We start from the raw sequence: 24,808 nt of genomic DNA on the forward strand, positions 1-24,808 counted from the left end.
GTGGATTGCATAGTATATCACTTGTAGCTGGATTAGTGACCCAATTGATTGAAATGTCATTAAAGTAAAAGAATGGTCGATGAAACTAACCAAATTGAAATATGAAAAAGATTGACTTTTGACTATTGTTTTTTAATATTGAGAAATTTCCTTTATTAATTTGATATTTTCCGCCCCTCAAATCGTGAAGGGGTAAGAATGGGAAACAAAAATAAGAATAAAGAGAATTACAACCACCAACCATCAGTCAATAGTTAACACCTTTAAAAAACTGATTGTTTAATTGAAAATCATATATATAGCAAGTACAAGAATTATTGACCACTGCTTACTCGGATGTGTTATACCAAAGATATATTTAGCAAGTAACAAGAATTAGATAGCTGATACAACAGATGATTTGGTGTTAGATTGAAAATTGATCCAAAACAATTAAGTGGAAAAGTCGGATCGAAAAAGAAAGAAGATTTAGTGTTAGACTGAAAATTGATCCAAAACAATTATGTGGAAAAATCGGATTGAAAAAGAACGAAAACTCAAGGATCGAGGTCATACCTTACAGTTATTGGCACTTCTAAACTCTCAACACTCTCAAATTGATGGTGTATATCGTGTATTTTCGGTGGTGTCTGAGTTTAGCAAACAAACCCCTTTATAAAGAGCCAAGTCCCTATTAGGCCATGGCTACAGTTACCCTCCAATCGATGGTGAAATTGAATTCCATGAATGTTGAATTGAAACTTAGTAAATGTTAAAACTGAAAATATTATGTTATGTTTCAACTCAATCCCATCGATTGTCCTTCTTAAAAAAATAAATATATAAACCATGGCAATGATAATAATGAGTATTATCTTCCATGTATCACAATATATTTAGTCCATCAAGAATTATTCCTTATGTGATAACAATATTTAATGAAATGACATATGTCTTATTCTTGTCCCGATATAAATGTATTTTCTCAAATAAATTAAGATGCGCATGGGTATGAGAAAATATCACAATAAATAAAAATTTCATACAAAATTGTATATACCATTATATAGTGGAATCAAGTCCCATTTTCTTTTGATGATCCTTGAATTTCAATCGTGGCATGCCTTTAGTCAAAGGAACAACGATCATTAATTCAGTACTTACGTGTTTAATGACCACTTTCTTTTCTTTAATATGTTCCCTTATGACTAAATACTTAATGTCTATATGTTTATTTTAACTATCACTTTTTTGTTTTTAGCCATAAAGATAGCGGTCAAATTGTTGTAGTAAATTCTCAATGGCCTAGAAATAGAATATATAACTCTAAGCCAAATATGAAACTCTTGATACATACACCATGCAATGAAGTCTCAAACAACAAACAAACTCGGCTCCAATAGTGAAAGTAGCAATTAAGATTTGCTTGGCACTCTTTCGTGATACAACTCAGAGGTAATTTACAGCATTGATACCAAATGTTAGCCTGAAAATCAATCCAAAACAATTATGCGAAAAAGTCAGATCGAGAAAGTTCATACCTTCGACTATTGATGTTGTTCTGGAAGCTCTCTTTTTTGTTCCAGATAATGACATTTCTAAACTCTCAACACTCTAAAACTAATGGTTTATATTGTGTATTTTCAACTGTGATTGAGCTTAGGGACCAAACCCCTATATATAGAGCCAAGCTTCCATCAAGTTATGGTTATTGAATTTGAATTTCATGAATGCTGAATTGAAGCTCAATAAATGTTGAAACTGAAACTATGATGTTGGACCATTAATAGAGAAATAGGTGTTACATTTGGTGTAAAGTTCACAATTCACGACTATGAATTGAGGCAGATGGGTTCTTCCCGCTATAGCCAAACCCATGCCTTTTTATGTCCCTTGTTTTTATTTTATTTTATTTATTCCCTGCATATACATCAATTGATTAGGGACGTTTATGTCTTTAGGTAGTTTAGGGGTTTTGGTTTCTTAAGTTTACTATTTAAACATCCTTAAGATTTTGTCATTTTCTTTGTTAGTATAGTGGATACATGTTTTATATTAATTATTTAGTATTAATTGTTTTGAAGAACGCACAAATTGTTCACCCAATTCGACCAAGTCTCATCTGGGGGGCTCAGAGGCAAAAAACCCAAGCTCGTCACAATGCAAAGAACCTCCCAAAAGAGAACACAAGTTCGTTTTACAAGATTCAGATTTACACCAAGAAAATCAGATCATCGACTTCACAAATAGCCTCACAATATTACCCATGATCGACCCTAACCTAGACTCTTATGTAGTATCAATTTACAGTCTAAAAATCTGACCAAACAGACCAAAAAAACCCGTTGCCGAAAAACACAAAATACCGATCAGCCAACTGTAAAATAACCACCAGATCACCGGCTCAAAATACTGGCCTTACTACCAAAAATATGGCCGAAAATTATATATAATTAGATCTGAAATTTCCTCCGCCAAAGAGAGAAAAAACGCCAAAGAGAGAGAGAAGAGAGAAGTTTGCCATTTTTAGAAGAAAAATCAAGAGAAAGTGAAAGTCTTATTCTTCTCTCTCCTGCCGTCCATTTCAATAAATGAGAGAAAAGTTGAAGCTAATCTCAACCCTCCATTTTGATCAATAGCCCATAATTTTTCAAACAAACACAAATCATTGTGAAATGTAAGTTGCCAATAGAAAGTTGCCATATAACCAACAAATAGAGAAAACAATTTTTGTCACTTGTAAAAAACGTGATTAATGGGTTTTTTAAACATTTCACAATTTTCACCTTGTTTTCATAAACCCCTAGCTCTCTCTAGTTGCTACAATGCATGTGACGGTAATGTTTTTGCCCTACATCATCGCCCTTAGTACCTGCAAAAGAAATTAACCCGTATCAATATGTAGTAAAGATACACAAGCCTTAAATTTACCTACATTTAGAATTTTGGTTTCCATATCAGATGGGTTCACGTTGGTGTGAATTTTTTCAGGTATAGCATCACCACAAGCAATTTTTTCACGTATGAAATGATACTTCACCTCAACGTATTTAGATCTTTCATGATAAACTGGATTTTTACATAAAAGTAAAGCACTTTGACTATCGACGAAAATAACGGGTAACACTTGCAAAAAATTCAACTCCTCCAAAATTCCTTTCAACCATATGCATTTTTTTACAGATTCGGTTATTGCCTCATATTCAGCCTCCGTGCTGGATAATGTGACAATAAATTGAAGTTGTGACTTCCATGTGATGCAATTATCACCTAGTGTGAAGAAATAGGCGGTAGTAGACTTTCTTTGATCTTTATCACCAGCAAAGTCGGAGTCTACATACCCCTTTAAAGTGAGCTATTCAGATCTTCTTTCAAACACCAATCCCACATTTAATGCCCGGCAATGTATCTTAAAAGCCACTTTAACCCCGCCCAATGAGGTTTCCCCGGATTAGATATGAATCTACTTAAGTAACTTATAGCATAAGTCAAATCGGGCCTAGTAGTAATCATAGAAAACATGACTGATCCTATGGCATTAGCATATGGGATATTTTTCATTTCTTCCATTTCACTTTCAGTTTTAGGAGACTGAGATGATGATAAATTCATATGGGCTGCAAGAGGTACATTAACTTTCTTAGCTTCTTTCATACCAAACTTGGTTACAACTTTGTTCAAATAAGCACTTTGTGTTATAGTTAAAATGTTATCTTGCCTATTTCTGTTGATAACCATTTCCAAAATTTTCTTGGCATTTCCCAAGTCCTTCATATCAAATTCTGATTTTAGAAGCCCTTTAAGTCTCAAAATTTCAGGCTTACTAGAGCTGGCCAATAGCATGTCATCAACATATAGGAGTAAATAAACTTCAGTACCAACCCTAGTGTTATTATAGTATAAACACTGATTGTATTCACTTCTTTTGAAACCAATCTACAACACATATGTGTCAAACCTAATGTACCATTGCCTTGGACTTTGTTTGAGCCCATACAATGACTTTTGCAACTTGCACACATAATCTCCTTTCTCCTTCACCTCAAACCCTTGAGGTTGATTCATATAGATCTCCTTATCTAATTATCGTGTAAGAAGGCCGTCTTGACATCTAATTGTTCAAGTTCCCAATTGAACTGAACAACTAGTACAAGCATCAACCTTATGGTCTTATATTTGACAACCGGTGAGAAGATCTCATTGTAGTCAACACCCTCTTTTTGAATAAATCCTTTGGCAACTAGCCTCGCTTTATATCTCAAAGGGTCAGATGACACAATCCCGTCTTTTAGTTTAAAAATCCATTTACATTGAACAACTCTTTGATTTTTGAGTTTCTTTACTAATTTCCACGTATTGTTTTCAAGTAATGATTTAATTTCTTCTTTCATTGCATCTTTCCATTTTTCAGAGTTAGAGCTATTCGTAGCCTCTTCATATGATAAAGGTTCTGAATACTCTAAAGATTCACCCGAGTTTCATATCTTGGATTTAGTTTAATTGCCTTCTTTCCCTATCTATCACCAATTGATAATCTTGAGCACTTGTTTCAATAGTGGGAATATTTGGATTTTCAATTTTAGTCTCGACTTCACTTGGACCTACTTCACCTTCATCCGTGTTAACAACATTTTCATCAAATTGTTGTACATCCTCTTCAATATTTTCATGCTGAGTGGGACTTAGCCTTGCTAGCTTCACCTCATTCCGTGAAGTAGTCTCATTGATTTTCTCTTTAGAATTATCAATTTTGAAGCATGGCATTTCGAATTCATTGAAAACCATATTTCTACTATTAATGATTTTAATGCCTTGAACGCCTAACACCCATAATCGACACCCCTTAACACCTTCCGAGTACCCAAGCATCACACACTTAGCAGCTCTAGGGTCCAATTTTCCTTCAACTTGATGTGCATATGCCGCACATCCAAACACTCTAATATGAGAAAGGTTTGGGGGTCTTCCCGTCCAAAGTTCCTGTGGAGTTTTAAATTCAACAGAACTACATGGAGATCGATTTATAAGATAAGCAACTGTAGATACAGCCCCTCCGCCCAAAAACCTTTCGCTAATCCAAAACTGATAAGCATACATCTTACTTTGTTCATTAGAGTTCTATTCATTCTTTCCGCGACCCCATTTTGTTGTGGTGTGTGCTTAATGATTCTGTGTCTTACAATTCCTTTTTGCTTACAGAAGTTATCAAACTCAGCATTGCAAAATTCTAATCCATTGTCAGTTCTTAGAGTCTTTAACTTCTTATCAAGTTGATTTTCCACCATCTTCAACCAAGTTCGAAATTTTTGAAAAGTCTCAGATTTAGATTTCAATGGATAAGTCCAAACTTTTCTAGAGTAGTCGTCAACTATAGAAAGAAAGTACTTATTCTCTCCAAATGTAGGATGACTTTTCGGTCCCCATAAATCTGAGTGGACATGGTCTAGGGGCCTAGAGATGGTATGTGATCCAGTCTCAAAGCTCACCCTATGCGACTTGCCCAACACACACGTTTCACAAAATTCAAGAGGCTCAATCGTATCTTCCCAAGCAACTTTTGATTTCTTAGATACTTTAAACCTTTATTTCCTATATGTCTCATTCTGTTGTGCCACAATTCAGATTTATTTTCCGTTATGGTCAAAGATTTAGCATCTTGAGGGATAACTGTCTCTCCCAAAAGATAGTACAATCCATTTCTTCTTGGTCCCTTAAAGACTACCAAAGATCCCTTTATAACTTTCAAGGTGTTATTTTCAGACTTGAAAGAATGTCCCTAATCTTCAAGAGATCCCAACGAGATGAGATTTCTTTTCAAATTCGGGACATGTCTCACATTCTTCAATTTCCTGACAATGCCATTATGCATTCTGATAGCGATGTCACCAATACTGAGAATACTTTGAGAGTTATTATCGCCCATAAATACTTTCTTGGGTTCAATTTCTTTGTAATTATTAAAACATGATTTATTAGGACACATGTGGAATGTACACCCTGAATCCAAGATCCAATCCTTATCAACTTCTTCATCAGACATAGTCATTACAAGAAGACTGTCTAACTCATAACCAATCGCAGAATTATTCAAGATCCTGAAGTACCATTTCATACGTGAAAAAATTGCTTGTGGTGATGTTATACTTGAAAAAATTCACACTGACGTGAACCCATCTGATATGGGAACCAAAATTCTACATGTAGTTAAATTTAAGGCTTGTTTATCTTTACTACATACTGATATAGGTTAATTTCTTTTGCAGGTACTAAGGGCGATGATGTAGGGCAAAAACATTACCGTCACATGCATTGTAGCAACTAAAGAAAGCTAGGGGTTTGTGAAAACAAGGTGAAGATTGTGAAATGTTTTCAAAACCCATTAATCACGTTTTTTACAAGTGACAAAAATTGTTTTCTCTATTTGTTGGCCACTTGGCAACCTTCTATTGGCAACTTACATTTCACAAGTATTTGTGTTTGTTTGAAAAATTATGGGCCATTGATCAAAATGGAGGGTTGAGATTAGCTTCAACTTTTCTCTCATTTATTGAAATGGACGGCAGGAGAGAGAAGAATAAGACTTTCACTTTCTCTTGATTTTTCTTCCAATCAAAGCAATCATGTTTAAAGTGTCCCATTTTCCCACAGTGGTAGCACTTTTTATTGCTTCTATCTCGTGATTTAGATCTAGTTTTTGATTTAGATTTGAATCTTCTGTTGTTTGAGTTACTTTCCTTCTTTTCAGTTCTTCCTCTCACAAACATACTTTCCTCCCTTGAACGTCTAGATTCTCTCTTGATTTCCAATTCTCGAGCTCTTAAAGCATTGATGACAATAGATTGCGTTAAAGCATCTCTTGAATATTTTATTGCATTATTGATATCCCTATAGGAATCAAGTAGGGAATTAAGAAAGATCACTGCAAGGTCCTCATTTTCAAATTTTTTGTCATTATGGGAAAGGCTTTTAACCAAAATGTTAAAGTTACTCAAATTAGTTTCAAAGTCTTTTCCAACATCCATTCTGAAGTTAAACAGTTTCTCTAAGAGGTAAATTTTATTTGGCAATTTCTTAGTCAGAAACAGAGTATCTAATGCAGTCCATAATTCTCTAGCGGTTTTGTGTTCTTCAACTTGTCTTACAATGTTATCAGATAAGTGCAATATAATAGAACTATATGCAATTTCATTCATATCTAGAATTTCATTAGGCTTAGCTTTCAATTCATCAGAAAATTTTTCAGGATCTTCAAGGGCTTTAGCAACCCTTTGTTGGACCAATATGACCCTCATTTTCTACTTTCAAACCGAGTAATCCCCCTTTCCATCGAATTGAGACAATTCGACCTTCGAACCCATTGCAGGTTCTGTAAAAGGGTGGCTACTACTTACAGACATAAGTGATTTTAATATATCAGATCACTTAGGGGGTGTATTTAATTGGGACTTTTAAAGACTTTGGAAAATTTAAAAAGTTTCGATGTATTCAATTGAGACTTTTAAAAACTCTCTAAAAGTCTCGATATATTCAATAGAGACTTATAAAGACTTTTAAAAAGTCTCTATAAATTTTGAGGTATTCAATTAAAATTTTATAAGAAAGACTTTTGGGAAATTTATAATTTATTAGGCTTTAAGAGACTTTGAGTAAAAAACCTACATAGAATTTTCACAGGAAAAATCTCTCATCAGTCGAGAGATTTCTCACAAGTGAAGGTCTCACGTAATAGTAACAGGGCTATTGTTTTTCTTCTAGGGTTTCATCTCCTTCAATCAGGTAATCAGCTCTGCACCTCTCTATCTTTCCCTCTATAAGTATTTTGTTTGATTTATGGATAAATCATCTCCAAAATTGCGAATCGAAGAAGATGACTCTAGGGAGTTTATGATTTCTGAACCAGTTCAACATACCTACAGAAAAACACGAATTCGTTCCAGCCTAAAATGCAAAACCCTCCGCCCTAACCTGAAATTGGACCCTTGAAACCACCATTCACACCGGTGTTGATAAAAATAGTGAACTGGTTAAGTCGTACCCACCTGGGGTTGATTCCCCATATGTGCCCACACCTGCAACTCGAAGAGTCATATACTCGCAACAAGCACACACCTTTGACCCAAAACAGCCTGTGGTCGCAGCTGACACTGCTATGCCTTATTATCCAAACCTGATTGTCGCCGCTGTGCTGAATTGTGTGGCATCTATCTGGCAATTTGGGACAATTGTTGGTACAACTGTGTGAATTTATGTTCTCAATTATTATTTTCATTTGGATTCTTGATTTTTGATGTGTTGAATTTGATCCAAAATATTCATTTTGCTGAATTTTGATTGATGTTGTTCAGGTTATAGAGACTGGTATGATTTGTGTGTGTAACTTTGTGTTTGGTTATATGTTTGTGAATGTAGTCTCATAGGTATATTTTAATCAAAAGTTTTATCAAACAACCCCCAATAACATAGTTTAACCTTTAAGTTATCTTAATACAACAAGTAGGCAAATAATTCGTATTGTTACAAATGATTGAATACGTTTTCCATGGCTGGTGGTACTTTTCCTGATAGTAGCAATGGATGGGTGTGTGTAAATCAAGCAAGGTAATGACTCTTTATTGATGGTGGATGTCAAAAAATCACAATTGGAAGGCAAGAATCAAAACTATTGGGGATCATTCCTTGGAACCTCTGATCAAAATTGTGTTTCTGATTTTTTTTTCTTTTATCATTTTTCTTTTCCTTGTCCCTCTACCAGACTGTTTAATAGGAAATAGCCGTGCATAATTTACTCTAGAGATAACTATCCTTTATAAGTTGTCCAGTGGGTGAGTTATCCATAGTTTTTGATGAACATGACAGAAGGGTTTGAGGATAATATGGTAGGCAAATAATATAAGAAGTAGGCACTCCTCCAATATACAGGTTTCGCCTTAGAACATTTTTTTATTTGATTTACAAATAGAAAAGTATAAAAAGAAAGATATAATAAATGTGTAGATATTAAAGATTTTATTAGCTGGTAATGATGTATTACCTAGATAAGATTTCTGTAATTTGAGATGGAATTGGCTGCAAATTTTTATTTAAAGTGACTGTCTGTTTCTTAGTACTACTTATTTGTAAGTTTCTGATTATAAAGATAGATCCTGCCTCATTATATGTTTCTTTCCTTATTTTTTTATATTTATATACTATTATGCACACCTTATTAGGCTTTCTTGCTTGACACCTCTTGTTTGGTAGTTAATTAAGAAAAATGCGTTTCAGAATTTAAACTGTAAGTGGAGCTTCTATGTTTTGGATTACTATGTTGATGAAAAATCTTAAACCAAGAATCATTTCAAAGTTGTACACTGTATGAATGAGTTATTACTGGCAAAATGGTAACTACAGTTGCCAGAAAAAAGAGAGATGATTTATTGGTGTCCTAAAGCAAATTTGTTTGCATATGTTTCTGGTGACAGTTTCATCTTTTAACTCCACCTCTCTGGTTCCATATCTTACATGCTTGTCGAGGAATCTGATGAATTGTTTTAAAGTCATTGATCCTGAAGTTGAGTGTTTCTAACATTGAGCCATAATGTTCGGTATTGGTAAGAACTGTCTGCAATCCATTTTGACTATGAGCTATTAGTTGCAATAAGGACTTGGCCTAAAACAAAAAAAATTGTTCTTTATGGTGCTTTTTTCACCTTTGGTATAGAAAAATTGTATTCAATCCAACAAAGAGGTCTTCAACATGCAATAGAATGACCTGAAATGAAGAGTCGAAATCTAGTATGCTACTACTGAGTATGATTCTAGCAATTATGGAGAAGTATTTGCCACTTCCACATGATGCCCTGAAAGTAGATTTGAGGTCTACCATGCAGCTATATGATATGATTCTGAACTGGTGTCTGTCATCGCAGCGTAATAAAATGTATTGGGATCCCTAGTAACAACACCGTAATAACCTGTCTAGGAGGAGCACGGGTATTACATGATTTCACATGATATGCTTTTACTGTCACCTAATGAGATATATGTTGAAGAAAGAATCTAATGGAAATGGAACTGGAGGGAAACAATTATCATTTCTAGCATTTTTCTTTTTGTGGGTAAATTTCTTATGTTATCATATAGACATGATCAGTTTTTTTCATGAAATATCCGTTTTTTGGAACTCGAGTAGCTATGTTTGCTTGACTTTTTGTTGCTCATTTTGTATTTGCCTAAATATTTGTTCTCTAATTATATGACACTAGTTCTAATGGAAGATTCAACCCACGGAAATGACAAGGTTCAAGGAAAAGGTACCGAAAAATATGAGAAATGGACGTCGGAAGAAAACAATGAGCTTTTAAAACTCATGGTTGATGCTACCACACGTAGTTGGCGTGATAGTAATGGTCTGTTGAGCAAGATAATCGTAGAAAAACATACTTCCTCATCTTAAACGAAAACTTGGGGTTGAAAAGACTTATGCCCAATATAAAAGTCGTGTGAAATGATTTTAAAAACAGTACAACAAGTATTCTAAGCTTGTGCGTCATAACTCTGGGTTTGGATGGGATCATGTGATGAAGAAATTCACTGCTAGTGATGAAGTATGAGACGATTACTTTATGGTGAGCTTCCTTTATTACTTGATTTAGAAATATATGAAATTTGAGTTATTGGTTAGTGAAGTGTATGATTCATATATTAGCACTCATACATATTTTTTTTCTTTAATAGTCACATCCCGAAGATAAAAGTTATCGCATAGACACTTTCCAGACTATGAGGATTTGAGAATTGCAGTTGGAAGTGGGACAGTTGTTGGGACACACTCAATTGCATTAGGGGATGATACTGATGCAAGAACTTTTTATACTGAAGAAAGAAGAGTTAGAGACAGTTCAATAGACGACTTCATGTATGATCCTGATACTGAAACATTTATAGTACCCGATAAGCAAGATTTTATAAGTTCAGAGGTTTCCCCACCAATTCGAAAACAAAGTAGAACATAATTTGAAGCAAAATCTAGTTCGTTTGAGCCCAAAAGCACTCAATCAGACATTATAGACAAACTTGCTAGTACAGTTGGCAAGATCACTCAAGCAATTGAATTAATTGACACCGGAGAGCCTAATTGTTAGAACATTATCAAGGAGATTCCAAACTTGGATGATGATGATCGTTTTAAGGTCCTTGATTTGCTTAATACAAAAGCAAAAAAGTCTGAGTTCTTGAGCATGACGCCCGAAGAACATTATGGATAACATTTAAATTAAATTGGGGCTTTGTTTTTTTGGATACGATTGGTAGTAACTTTTGAAGTTTTTGAATTGTTTTTTGTTTGATTTATTGGTTGTATTGTTTTGATATTTTATTACTTTGTTGACAATTGATTCATTTTACGTCACATTAACGTTATCTTTGTCTATGTATTAAATTTTTGTTCCTTCTATGTTTAGGTACTTCCATATATATAATGTCTAATGTTAACATACATGAATATCATGAAAAAGAAGTGGATGAGAATGAAGAAGATGACAATAAGGAAGCATTATATGAAACCAGACGATATTTGTGGATGGCAATTCAAGCAATTCTCTACGTAATAAATGATCTTGTAAATAATATGCGTTGTGCACGTATTGCACGTTCACTAACTAGGTGACCAAAAACTAGATATGGATATGACTATATACATAAAATATTAAAGGATGATCCAGAAAACTTTCCACAAGTTTATAGAATGTATCCGGATATATTTCTAAAATTAAGCAATATCATTAGAGAAAAAACACCCTTACAGGATACTAGGTATATTTGTGTTGAAGAGATGCTTGCAACGTTCCTACTTATTGTTGGTCAAAATACTAAATATTGCTTGATTCGTCAAAAATTTGGTCGATCACATTTCACTACTAGTCGAAGTTTCAACAAGATTTTACAGACATTAAACAAATTTGCGGTAGATATGATGGTCAAACTGGAATTCGTTGTGCCAGAAAAAATAAGGGAAAGTACAAGATTTTATCCTTACTTTAAAGTAAGTGATGAAATAAGACTTATTATAATTTTTGTTTTATGCTTTCATTAGTGTTCTCGTGAATTTTTTGTACTGTTTTATTATTTTTAGGATTGTATTGGAGCTATTAATGGTACCCATATTCCAGTAATGGTAACTGGACGTGATACAAGCAATTACAGAAATCGTCATGGAACAATTTCTCAAAATGTTTTGGCCGCTTGTAACTTTGATTTGGAATTTATATACGTGATTAGTGGGTGGGAGGGATCAGCACATGATTTTAAAGTGTTGAGTGATGCTTTAACAAGGAGAAATGGACTTAAAGTGCCACAAGGTACGACTTTATTATTTCATTTTTTCTTTTATCTTATTGTTTCGTAATTTCTTGTTAACTTTACAAGTATTTTATATTCAGGTAAATATTTTTTGGAAGACTATGGATTTCCAAATCGACGTCAGTTTTTAACTCCTTTCTGAGGTGTCCGTTATCATTTTCAAGATTTTGCTGGTCAAGGTCGTGACCTTGAAAATACAAAAGAGTTGTTTAATCTTCGTCATGCTTCCTTGAGGAACGTAGTTGAGAGGATATTTGGTATATTTAAATCAAGATTCACAATTTTCAAAACAGCTCCTCCATTTCCATATCGTACACAAGCCGAACTTGTATTAGCTTGTGCAGGATTAACAATTTTCTCCGAAAAGAATGTCGGTCCGATGAATTTCCAATCGAACCCGATAACGAAGATTCTTCATCTTTTTCGATTAATGAGGGGGAAGACTTTGGACCATTTTTTGAGAGTCAAGAACAAAAAAGAGAGAATGCTAATGCATGGAGGGCTTCTTTAGCAGTGGACATGTGGAATGATGTTGGCAATATTTGATATATATATATATATTTGTTGATCATTACTAAAATACCTTTTTTTTAATATTTTTATTATTTGTTAATCTACTTGATATAAGAGGAAAAAGCACTTTATGTTTGGCGAAATATTTGTTTTTTTTTTTTGGAAAAAAATTGACATGAAAAATACGATTTATTACTTTACATTTTCAATTATATGAGTTGTGGACGATTTGAATATATAAGAAGTTAAATATATTACATTATATATGTTTAATATATTCTTTTAAAAAATATAAAAAGTCTTCAAAAGTTTTTAAAAGTCTCTAGTAAAAGTCTCCACAAATTCAGGAAAAACTTTTATTAATTCCTACAAAATCCATAGAAATCACTTAAAATTTTACAAAGTCCACAAAAGTCACCCACTTTAAAAAATCTCCAAAAGTCTTTAAAAGTTCCAATTGAATACACCACGCTTACGTTGCAGAAAAAGTTTTGAAAAAAGTTTTGCAAATAAATTCAGATAAGCAGATGACAGAATGAAAAAACACAGTTATGTAGCATGCACAGATTGAATAACAGCAGGATTAATTTCAAATTTCTAACAGTTGGTACCAAACAATCAGATTACAGAAAACTGAAATATCCTAATACGTGGTTCTATTCCAATTAAACTATTTATTCAATTCTTGAACAAATTCAAACCACAGTAATATTCACAGATTCACATATGATTTAAGAACACATGCAAATAAAATACTATGAACTAAATTGGAATAATCTCACCAAATACCGTGTATAACAATATTAAATTCACTCCAGTGATTTACTACAGAGTCGGAATCCAAAACCCTAGCTCCAAGAACTTCTGTTCAAATTACTTATTGGACTACACAGATCAAATTAAACACATCAATATGACAAAAAATTAAACTGTATTAACAGATGCCTTACCCATGCCTTACTAGGCTCTGATACCAGTTATGTTGGGATTTTTCACCCAATGCGTGGTTTCAATCACCAATTCTCAACCACAGTAGTAATAAAAATCATGCAGAAAATTAAAGAATGCACAAATTGCTCACTCAATTCGGCCAAGCATAATCTAGGGGCCTCAGAGGCAAAAAGCCCAAATCCGTCACTATGCAAAGAACCTCCCAAGAAAGAACACGAGTTCGTTTTACAAGATTCAGATTTACACCAAGAAAATCAGATCATCGGCTTTACAAATAGCCTCATAATATTAGCCCTAATCGACCCTAACCTGGACTCCAAAGTAATATCAATTTACAGTCTAAAAATCTGACCAAACGGACAAAAAAACCCGCTGTCGAAAAACACAAAATACTGGTCAGCCAACTGTAAAATAACCACCAGATCACCGGCTCGGAATACTGGCCTTACTACCAAAAATATGGCCGAAAACTATATAAAATTATATTTGAAATTTCCTCTGCCAAAGAGAGAAAAAACGCCAAAAAGAGAGAGAAGAGAAGTCTGCCATTTTTGGAAGAAAAATCAAAAGAAAGTGAAAGTCTTATTCTTCTCTCTCCTACCGTCCATTTCAATTAATGAGAGAAAAGTTGAAGCTAATCTCAACTCTCCATTTTGATCAGTGGCTCATAATTTTTCAAACAAACACAAATCCTTGTGAAATGTAAGTTGCCAATAGAAAGTTGCCATATGGCCAACAAATGGAGAAAACAATTTTTGTCACTTGTAAAAAACCTGATTAATGGGTTTTGAAAACATTTCACAAGCTCTTTTGTAATTAATTTAATCGATGATTTTAAAACTTTAAATCGTAAGAGGATAAACACTGGAAAGTACGTAATTAATTTAATTAATTTTGATACAGGAGTCTCACATATGTTGAAAATTATATTTTTCATTATATATGTAAGCAAAAATTCATCGAATAAATTTTAAATTATTTTAGCTCAAACAACTTCTAATCGTCAATACTTTTATCTTTTAAATGGTTAACATTTCACTGTAATCTTCTTCTATATATCATATAGCTCGTACTAAATTATATTATAACCACAAATATAAGATTGACAATTATAATCTAATATAAAAAGTCACGTACCCTAAATCTATTTGAGTTTTTCAACATAAGTCACGAAATCAAGAAGTCAATTTTAGAAAATTCGACTTAAGTGATCCACGCAGAATTGAAGCTTCAATTCGATAATCTCTAAAATATTTTACTTTAGAATCACTGACTAAGAGTAACTAACAGTCTTCTGAATTGTGCATGCTACACTTAAACCTCGTAGTAAAATATAATAACATTATCTACCTAAAAAAAAATAAAAATGATCCTAATTAAAATTAATTGCTGACGCAACACATATTAAGGTGAATAATGTCTGCAAATGGTGTGGAATAATCCACGTGGCAGAAAGTTCAACTGATCTTAGCCATCAAAATTGTTAAGGCCACCAATCGGATTGACCCCAAAAAATAAAAATAAAAATAAATAAAATTGAATGCCTCAAATTAAATTAAAGTTGAGAAAAATGGATGGGGACAAAGTGGCCTCTCAATTTCCATTATTTGCATTGACCTATGTATAACCCCCATGTCATTTTCATTTTATAAATAATGTTTTGTGGGCATACTAAGCTCGCGTTTGGCCCCCATTTTTTGGTAACGAAAATGGGAGGGATAGTGTTTTTTTTTTAAAAATAAATGGTTGAAAAAAAAAGAAAAATTTTCGATTTACGTGTAATATTATTTTATGAAAGATTGTGTAGTTAAAAATAAAAGAGAAAAATAGAACGCAATGAAATGTAATTTAAAGGTTGAACCCCAACCTTAAGGGTCCCCCACCGCCCCTACCCTGGAGCATCGTGAGAGAGGTAAATCGCAGGTTATGCCTCCAAGGGTACAGGGTGGAAGGCTGCTTGTACACTTGCACTTACCCAATAGCTAAATCCATATTTCAGGATTCGAACCCTTGACGCGGCAGCCTCAAGCAAAGCTGGATTTCTCCACCCTCCCCTTTTACCACTTGGAGATGTGCCCTGGGGGCTTGAAATGTAATTTAATGAAGGTCAAACAGGGACTAAAAAGAAAATGTCTTGTCCTAGTCATCACAGTCTAAAAATCCCTACCAAACGGGGTCTTAATTAATTTTGATATAGGAGTCTCACTTATGTTGAAAATTATATTTTTCATTATATGTATGCAAAAATTCATCGAATAAATTTTAAATTATTTTAGCTCATACAACTTCTAATCGTCAATACTTTTATCTTTTAAATGGTTAACATTTCACTGTAATCTTCTTCTATATATCATATAGCTCGTACTAAATTATATTACAACCACAAATATAAGATTGACAATTATAATCTAATATAAAAAGTCACGTACCCTAAATCTATTTGAGTTTTTCAACGTAAGTCACGAAATCAAGAAGTCAATTTTAGAAAATTCGACTTAAGTGATCCACGCAAAATTGAAGCTCCAATTCGATAATCTCTAAAATATTTTACTTTAGAATCACTGACTAAGAGTAACTAACAGTCTTCTGAATTGTGCATACTACACTTAAACCTCATAGTAAAATATAATAACATTATCTGCCTAAAAAAAAAAAATGATCCTAATTAAAATTAATTGCTGACGCAACACATGTTAAGGTGAATAATGTCTGCTAATGGTGTGGAATGATCCACGTGGCAGAAAGGTCAACTGATTTTGCCATCAAAATTGGTTTGGCCACCAATCCGATTGACCCAAAAAAAAATTTAAAAATTTAAAAAAATAAAAAAGAACCGGCCCAAATTAAATTAAAATTGAGAAAAATGGATGGGGACAAACTGACAAAGTGGCCTTTCAATTTCCATTATTAAAAAAAAAAAAAAAAAAAGGGTTGAACTCCAACCTTGAGGGCCCTCATCGCTCCGCCCCTAGAACTTTGTGAGGGAGGTAAATCACGGGATGTGTCCCATCAGGCCATGGAGTAAGAGCTGCATGTACACTGCATCTACAAAAAGTCCAATTCCATATCTCAGGAATCGAATCTTCACATTGCCGTTGTCAGCAAGGCGTGAGATAACCTCACTCCTGTCCTTTACACCACTGAACTATGCCCGTGGGGGCGCAATTTCCATTATTTGCATTGACCTATGTATAACCCTCATGTCATTTTCATTTTATAAATAAATGTTTTGTGGGCATATTAAAAAAAAAAAAAAAAAAATTTCTTGTCCTAGTCATCACAGAGAAGAACATGAACGTCTAAAAATCTCTGAATTTTGTTTAATACAAATGGTGTTCTCTTTGATATGTAGTATGGAATAGAATTAGATAACATGGTATAATATATTTTCAAAATAGTATGAATTTAAGCAATTGTGCGATCCACCCTTTAAAAATCTTATGCAGTAGGAAATCAGACAAATTGTACTTAAAGCAATTGTAATCTTATGTATCCGACTATTCTTCACCAAAATTTTGATTTATTCGATGAGAAATATATAAATTCAACATTCAACTTGGATGATCAGAAACTCGATAACCATATATCACGCCTCTTAATTTGTGCAGGTCATTTCTTTCAATCATATTGAATTTTACATAAATTATCGAATCATAATTATATAGAAATATATGTATTAAGATAATAGTTTTTTTGACAGGAACTTGATAATTTGAACTGATAGTAGGAGGGTGTCATAGCTAACGAATAATTAAGTGCCTTTTTCCCCATTGGATTCACTAACTCCAACCATAGTGACCCTCATCTAACGGTCAATAATCATGTAGAAAATTGCTTTACATTAGACACGTGGTTGGATCCAATGTTGGACTTGTTCCCTTAGAATAAGAAGAAAGTGAAAGTACTTTGTTTTGAGACTTACCAATAACATGGAACCAAATTTGTATATCTCGACCATAAGAATATGTTATGGCCATTAGCTAAAAGAACATTATTATTTATTTATTTTTTTTTTTTTTTACGTCCAATCAATAAATTTGATGAGTCGACAAATAAAAAACTTGAACGCCCCAAATTGTAAATCTAATATTTTCAGTTGTGAATATTAAGCAAACATCTAAACTTGTGGATCATTTCAAAAAATTTCGATACTCTTAGTCACGTTAATAAAAGTGTGTCCTTTTTGGAGGGTTGGTAACAAAGATCATTATCATCAAGTCCTTGCACGTGTATTTGTTATAATGCATTGCCGGACCATGTAATAAATCTTACCTAAATATGATTTAAAAAAATATTTTTTATTTGTGTATATATATGCATACAAAGACATAACTCCATTGTAGTGATCCACCACAAACCTACATACTTTCCCTTTCTCTCATCACTTTGTCGGCCTCTGTCCATTTTCTTCTTCTTCTCTCTCTCACACACACTTAAAATACAGTAGTACGTACACAGACCATCCCGTATCACTAGAAAAAACGCGACTATTACTAAAAAACGTAACATCAAAGAAGAAATAATTCAAGATGGCATACACTTCTCTGTCAAGAACCAGCAGTTGTGAAAGCACCAACAATATCATCCCAGTAAACTTACCAAGATCATCGTCTCTAAACCTTGAATCCTCGGACGTATTCCATGAAAGGTCTCTTGTCCGGAGAGATTCTTCTGGCACGTTCCATCGTCTAAACAAAGCCACCCGTAGTGGATTGACATCCCTTCTCAGATCACTCCTCCACTTTATCTCCTTCCCTATCATAGTCATCCCAGTATGTAAATGGCTCGCAATTCCAACTCAGCTCTCGATTGTGCCCTCTCTGGGCCGTAGAGTCACCGGTACCCTATTTGGTTACAGGAGAGGTTACGTGAGCTTTGCCGTTCAAGTTGATCCAACTTCAGCTCCTGTGTTAATAATCGAATTTGCTGTTTCAACGTCAATGCTAGTGAAGGAGATGTCATCAGCACTAGTCCGGATTGCCCTGGAGTGCGAAAAGTCCCCACCTCCGAATCGTGGTGGCAGCCGCCAGTCACCAGTGAGGTTGTTCAATGAGCCAATGTGGACAATGTACTGTAATGGGAGGAAGTGTGGCCATGCACAGTCACGGTCGTGTACCGAGTCAGACTGGCACTTACTCAACACAGTCCAGAGAGTGTCCGTCGGAGCCGGCGTGATTCCAGTGGTGGAAGATGGCAAGAAAAAGGGTCCCTCAGAAGGCGAGTTGCTGTATATGAGAGCTAGGTTTGAGCGAGTCGTGGGAAGTCGTGACTCGGAAGCTTTTTATATGATAAACCCGGACGGCAATGGAGGGCCAGAACTCAGTATTTTCTTGCTTAGGATGTGATTTTATGTTGCAGAGGGAATATCAGAATATAAGAAATTAATTAATTATAATTGCGCGTTTGAGACTTTAATATGTCTGTTTAGGTACCTTGTATCCTGTATTTCATTTCCTAAAAAAGAATGGAAAAAAGTCTATTTTGTCTCTATTCATCGTATACCAAGTCTTTCGATAAAGAACAAGAGTATTCCCAATATCGTAAACAAGTTAGCCGGGGGGCTGCGAGCCCATTCAATTTGGGATTTTCAAAAGTCCGGCACAGGCTGCGATCAATATGGTAAAATGAAAGAGACGACGACACCAAGATGATTTTAGAGGGAATCAAATTAAAGGACAATACTAGATGTACATAATTTTTTTTATCTAATTCTTTACCTACTATTCACAATAGATTTTGTTTACATGGTAGATTTTGTTTATACACCATTGTTATATTCGTTCATTGGAGGGCTCATGTCAACTTACTCATGGTTGATTATAAATCATTATGTTGAAAATTTATTTAGAGTATGTTCGTTGTATTAGAAGTCAAATTTATTTTTAAATTACTCATTTTTTTTAAACATAATTATAAAAATTATTTTTTCACTAACAGAATTTATTGATTAATTAATTATATTGGTTTTGAATTTGGAATTTTAATCTTCTTTCTAGCTTCTGCTTCACATTTACTAATTATTTCTATTTTATTTTCCCCAATTGATCAATCTCTACTGCCATCAAAACTAATAAAAGAACGTGTTAGTAGATAGCGTATAAGATTCTTTGAAAATAGGTCAATTACCGGTTGCAAAAACAAATTATTGCCATCGAATGGAGCAAAGTTTCTAATTTTACTATTTGTATGGTCTTTAATTTATCAACGTATTTCGTATTTAGAGATGTTGATTGACGAGCACGTAATTGAGAGCGTCCTCAGAAATAATCAAGATAGTGAATCGAAGACGACAATTCTACTATGGAGCCGCTTTAGCTAAAAGAAATTTTCAAAGTGGTGTAACGTTGAATAATTTTTGGTTGCAATATGAGAAAATCACACCAAAACTCCTACAGTAAGAAACATTATACAAGATATTCAAGGTAGCAAGAAAAATACGAATAATGATTGAATTATATTTTAGGAATGACTTTTAGTCGAATCATATGTACTACCTCAAAAAAAGATTAATTTACTTATTACGTGGGATTTACAATTTTTTTTTAATAAACTTAGCAAAATATTAAGTTAGTACGTCAATCTCGAAAAGAGATTGGCCAAAGATATTTTTTAACTGAAATTATTAATTTATCAGATATTAATTAAGAGCCTGTTTGGGCCCGATTTTTTCACCTAAAAACTTGATTTTTTGACCGTTATTTCACTATTCCAATTGTCATATTTGGCTTCTTCTCTCATAAGTGGACCCCACTTTTCTCCTAACAGTCAAAAAATCAATTCTCAAAATCACTCCCAAACAGGTTCTAAATTCTCTCGATTTTATTGTAGAACAAAATTTGGTTTAGTATGCAACGTTTATGACTTGTGTATATAATTTTCAAGGTTTGTTTTCTTGGATTGAATAATACATAGCAAGATTGAGAAGGAAAAAAGGTTGAAACTTGGTTTAATATGAATACATTTCGGTTTTTCTTAACTGGATTTCCTTCAAGCAACGGTCACCTCTCCGCCTCTTAAAAAAAATGTACTAAAGGTTTGATTTAAGTTCTGTTTATTATTGAACTTTGACTTTTGTCTATGATCCGACATATCGTATGCAACACTTAAATTTTACTTTGAGCATACCTAACTGAACAGATATTAAAGAATGCATGAAATATGAAATAAAATTTGTCAATTGTCGTGTTCAATCGTATCATTTACGAATAGTCTAGTTCATTTATTTCAATTATTAAATTTATATAAAAATATGAGAAAGACAATATTGGCACTGATTACAATATTATATTTTATTTTCACTTTTACAGTTAAGTACAAAACATTACAGAGAGATGGGGTTTAAAATTGGTTAGATTTGGATTTATTGTTAATTATCTGATGAGATTCCTTTACCAACCGGGATATTTTGAGATATTTGCGTCCATGCAGATATTTTAAGATATTTTAGACCAGATCTTGGACAACTAAACCGGGTCAATGACAGATCAAATTGGCAGAAGTTGCCTACACCATTTAATTATAATTAATTAATTAATTACCTCTGTTAAATATAATTTTCTAGCTTATAATCATGTAATAATGTAATTCTACTGATGAAAAATTCATCGATAGGTGATGTGAGTCGCTATTTAGCTCAAATAGACTAGGACATAACTTTCTTTAAACAAGAGGAAGGCTTTATATGGGGCGAGAGAAGGATTGTATTCGAACTTGAAAAACCTGATGACAATAGCTATTTCAAGAAGTAGATAAGATTTGATTGCGGAGATTGCTGTAGGGGCATTTGAGAATGTGGACAATTTTTTAATGAAAATCTTACGAGAGTCATCGATGAAAATTAAGATGGAGATATATTTTCATCAAAATGTGTAATTATAGGTGGGGATCACATGTTGCATATTTACGAGTATAGAGTGATCCCTTTATTTGTATGCAAAATTCGACTTGATATAAATAAATTAGAAAATATTAAGGTACTGTAATTAATTAATTTGAGTAATGCTATTTGCAGATGACATGAAAGAGAGGGAAATATATAAAAAGAGAAGGAAAGAAAATAAATTCAATTATTATAATCTCTCCCTCTCTCATGTTATCTTTATATACACAACGATGTACGAATAGATTACTCTAATTTAAATTCTCACAACCATATAAATAAATATTTGCAAGAATTCATAACAAATTCCCGGAACTTTTCCGGGTGTAAATGACAAATTCGGATCTTTGGGAAGCTCCGGGAAAGGGCATATCTTAGTTTTCATAAAGGGCAACATAAAATAATTCGAACGTATAACGTGTTGGAATTTGATTGAATGTTATTATTTAATTAAATATTCTTAAAGGATAAAATGCATGTCATATTATTTAAATATTGTTCAATTATTTGATTAGGTCATTAACAAATATTTGTGCTAACCAACTATTTTCTAACCAGTTTATTGAAGACGTGGCACAGTACATCACGTGAAACATCTAGTTTGGTTTGATATTGTGATAATTTAGATTATCTAGTTCATTGTCGCTTTATGAAAATTCGCTTTATGAAAATTGTATGATTTTTAAATTTAAGATAAAAATAAATTTTATTTGCTCGTCTCGAGAGAGAGAAAACAAACAAACAAACAAACAAAATAAGTCTTATTTCTAAATAAATTTAAAGCAAAACACCTCAAGAATGTGTAGCAGGCATGTTAAAAGAGTGTTCATAATAACACATTATGTTTCAAATGTTTACTTCTTGTATCATAAGTGAGAAAATCGAGCATGATCCTCAACTTATTTTTTTTTAAGGAAATCGAAATTAATGGGCATTTTGTTATACGATTCCCTCTTTTATCATGTAGAAAGGTAAATTTATTTGGTCCTTAGAACCAACTTCAGACCATTTTCAAGAATCCAAAAAAAAAAAAAAAAAAAAGCAAGAAGAAAAGAAATTCTAGCCAAACCTTATCGACTCCCTAAGACAGTTACTGGCATCAGGTTTACCTTCGTCCTAGCACTCTCGAAAAAGCTATATGCTCTCATTTTGAAACCATCCTAAACTCCCTCTATAAAGCCTTCCCTCAATTCAAAGAAAGTCCATTACTACGTGCCTGTTTGTTACGGATTCAAAGTCAACAAAAATCAATTTTTTGACCGTTATTTCATTATTTCCGCTGTCATATTTGAATTCTTCTCTCACATGTAGGACTCACTTTATCTCTAACGATCAAAAAATTAATTATCAAAATCTCTATCAAACAAGCTATAAATAGATTGTGTTTTCGGTTTTCCATGAGTAATAGGATTAATCACTTCCAGATATCTTCTATTAACTATTGGACAATAGCATTTTTTAAAAGGTTGAACCCCAACCTTAAGGGTCTTCCACCGTCCCTGCCCTGGAGCATCGTGAGGGAGGTAAATCGCAGGTTATGCCTCCAAGGGTACAGGGTGGAAGGCTGCTTGTATACTTGCACTTACCCAAGAGCCAAATCCATGTTTCAGGATTCGAACCATTGATGCGGCAGCCTCAAGTAAAGTTGGATTTCTCCACCCTCCCCTTTTACTACTTGGAGATGTGTCCTGGGGGCGGACAATAGCATTTTTTGCTTGCAAGTCTTGTCGTGCAAGGAATTTGGTAAGTTAGAGATTTGGGCACCTAGAAATGTATTATGAAATCTACACCTCTCAATCATTTCGGTCATTCTTAAAAAATGGTGTTTTTGTCTTCTAACATTACAAAATGGACACTTGTTACAAAATATATCAAAATCGACCAAATTTTTTAACCCCTATCCCCAATTTGGCTACAAATCAATATATACCCATTTGTATTTATGCTTCTTTGTGAGATTTTTCTTGTAGGCCTTAAACCCGGTATTTAATATATTCTTTGAACTTGGACTTAGTAAAGCACAATCGACATGTAGGTCTTTGTGGTCAAATCTAAGTTAATACAGAGTTGTTGGCGTGCTTCTTGTTAATTTTGGGTAAATCAAACAGTAATAAGTAAGATCCAACTAATATATACACCTAACATGACAATAAAAAGAATCATCGCAGACATATTCAGGCAGCGCCAGTAATCATGCATTGTAGTCTTGATTCGGAAATTATTAAAAAAAAAAAAAATGTTGAACCACAACATTGTAGGCCCCCACCGTCCCGCTCCTAGAGCTTTGTGAGGAAGGTAAATCGCGGGATGTGTCCTAGTAGATCAGGGAACAAGAGCTGCTTGTACACAACACCTACAAGAAGTCCAATTTCATATCTCAGAAATCGAATCCCCACACTGCGACTGCCAGTAAGGCGTGAGATAACTTTACTTATATCCTTTGCAACACTGGGCTATGCTCCGAGGGACAATCTTGATTCGGAAATTCGTTTGACACTTGAAAGTACTAGATCTAGATATTTTCTTTATTTGTTATGGGGAAGACCACAACATATTATTAAGAAACTTAAAAGAACATGATTCGTAATTTTTAATATGATGTTTGAAAAAGAACAAACCCTAATCGACAAAATTGACAAATAGGAGGTTGACACTGGACACCAACGTTTTAACAATTAAGTTAGGTAAATTTGCAATAATTTATTTGAAACTTTCACTTTTATCTGACTTCAACTCAGTTTTAAAGGCCTTTTTCCCCAATATAAAAACCGATCAGCATTTTGATAAAGACAAATTGAAAACAACGCATGAGACCAATAATTTTGGGATTGTCACGTTTTTGTGTTGGGAGGGTTCCATCTCAATTGACCTATATATTGTAAAGAGTAGTAATCCAATTAATTAGTCTGTGTTGGATTTTGTTCACACTTTCCTAACAAACTAAGTCTTTATTTAATTTAGTTAAAAATCAATTTTTTAGTAAATTATAAGCTACTTTCCTTTTTGAGAGTATAATAATTTTTTTCATTTATTTTTTACCTTGTTATCAATGAACCCTATTTTATTTTTTGACCAAAATACGTTTTAGAATGGGAAAAATTGATATATGAGAGATTATAAGTATAAAACATTTCAAAACTAAGAAAC

The 24,808-nt window shown here is 33.4% G+C and overlaps 1 protein-coding gene and 1 long non-coding RNA gene across 4 annotated transcripts; both read left to right on the top strand.

The window, feature by feature from the left end:
* The first annotated feature begins 7,631 nt into the window (after positions 1-7,631).
* Positions 7,632-12,857, top strand: LOC111375021. 3 transcript variants are annotated; one of them, XR_002699245.1, is made up of 4 exons: positions 7,632-7,755; positions 9,441-10,586; positions 10,696-12,317; positions 12,399-12,857. It is a non-coding gene; the product is annotated as an uncharacterized LOC111375021 (long non-coding RNA). The 3 variants fall into 3 exon arrangements; XR_002699246.1 differs by having other exon boundaries at positions 10,224-10,586; XR_002699244.1 differs by lacking the exon at positions 7,632-7,755 and having other exon boundaries at positions 8,891-10,586.
* A 5,278-nt stretch (positions 12,858-18,135) lies between these two features.
* Positions 18,136-19,246, top strand: LOC111375016 (protein MIZU-KUSSEI 1-like). The gene has a single exon (XM_022997808.1). It carries the CDS (start codon positions 18,312-18,314, stop codon positions 19,125-19,127), a length of 816 nt encoding a protein of 271 aa, XP_022853576.1. The 5' UTR covers positions 18,136-18,311; the 3' UTR covers positions 19,128-19,246.
* The last annotated feature ends 5,562 nt before the right edge of the window (positions 19,247-24,808 follow it).

The sequence above is a fragment of the Olea europaea genome, unplaced genomic scaffold (genome assembly GCF_002742605.1).
Source record: "Olea europaea var. sylvestris unplaced genomic scaffold, O_europaea_v1 scaffold1328, whole genome shotgun sequence".
Classification (NCBI taxonomy): domain Eukaryota; kingdom Viridiplantae; phylum Streptophyta; class Magnoliopsida; order Lamiales; family Oleaceae; genus Olea; species Olea europaea.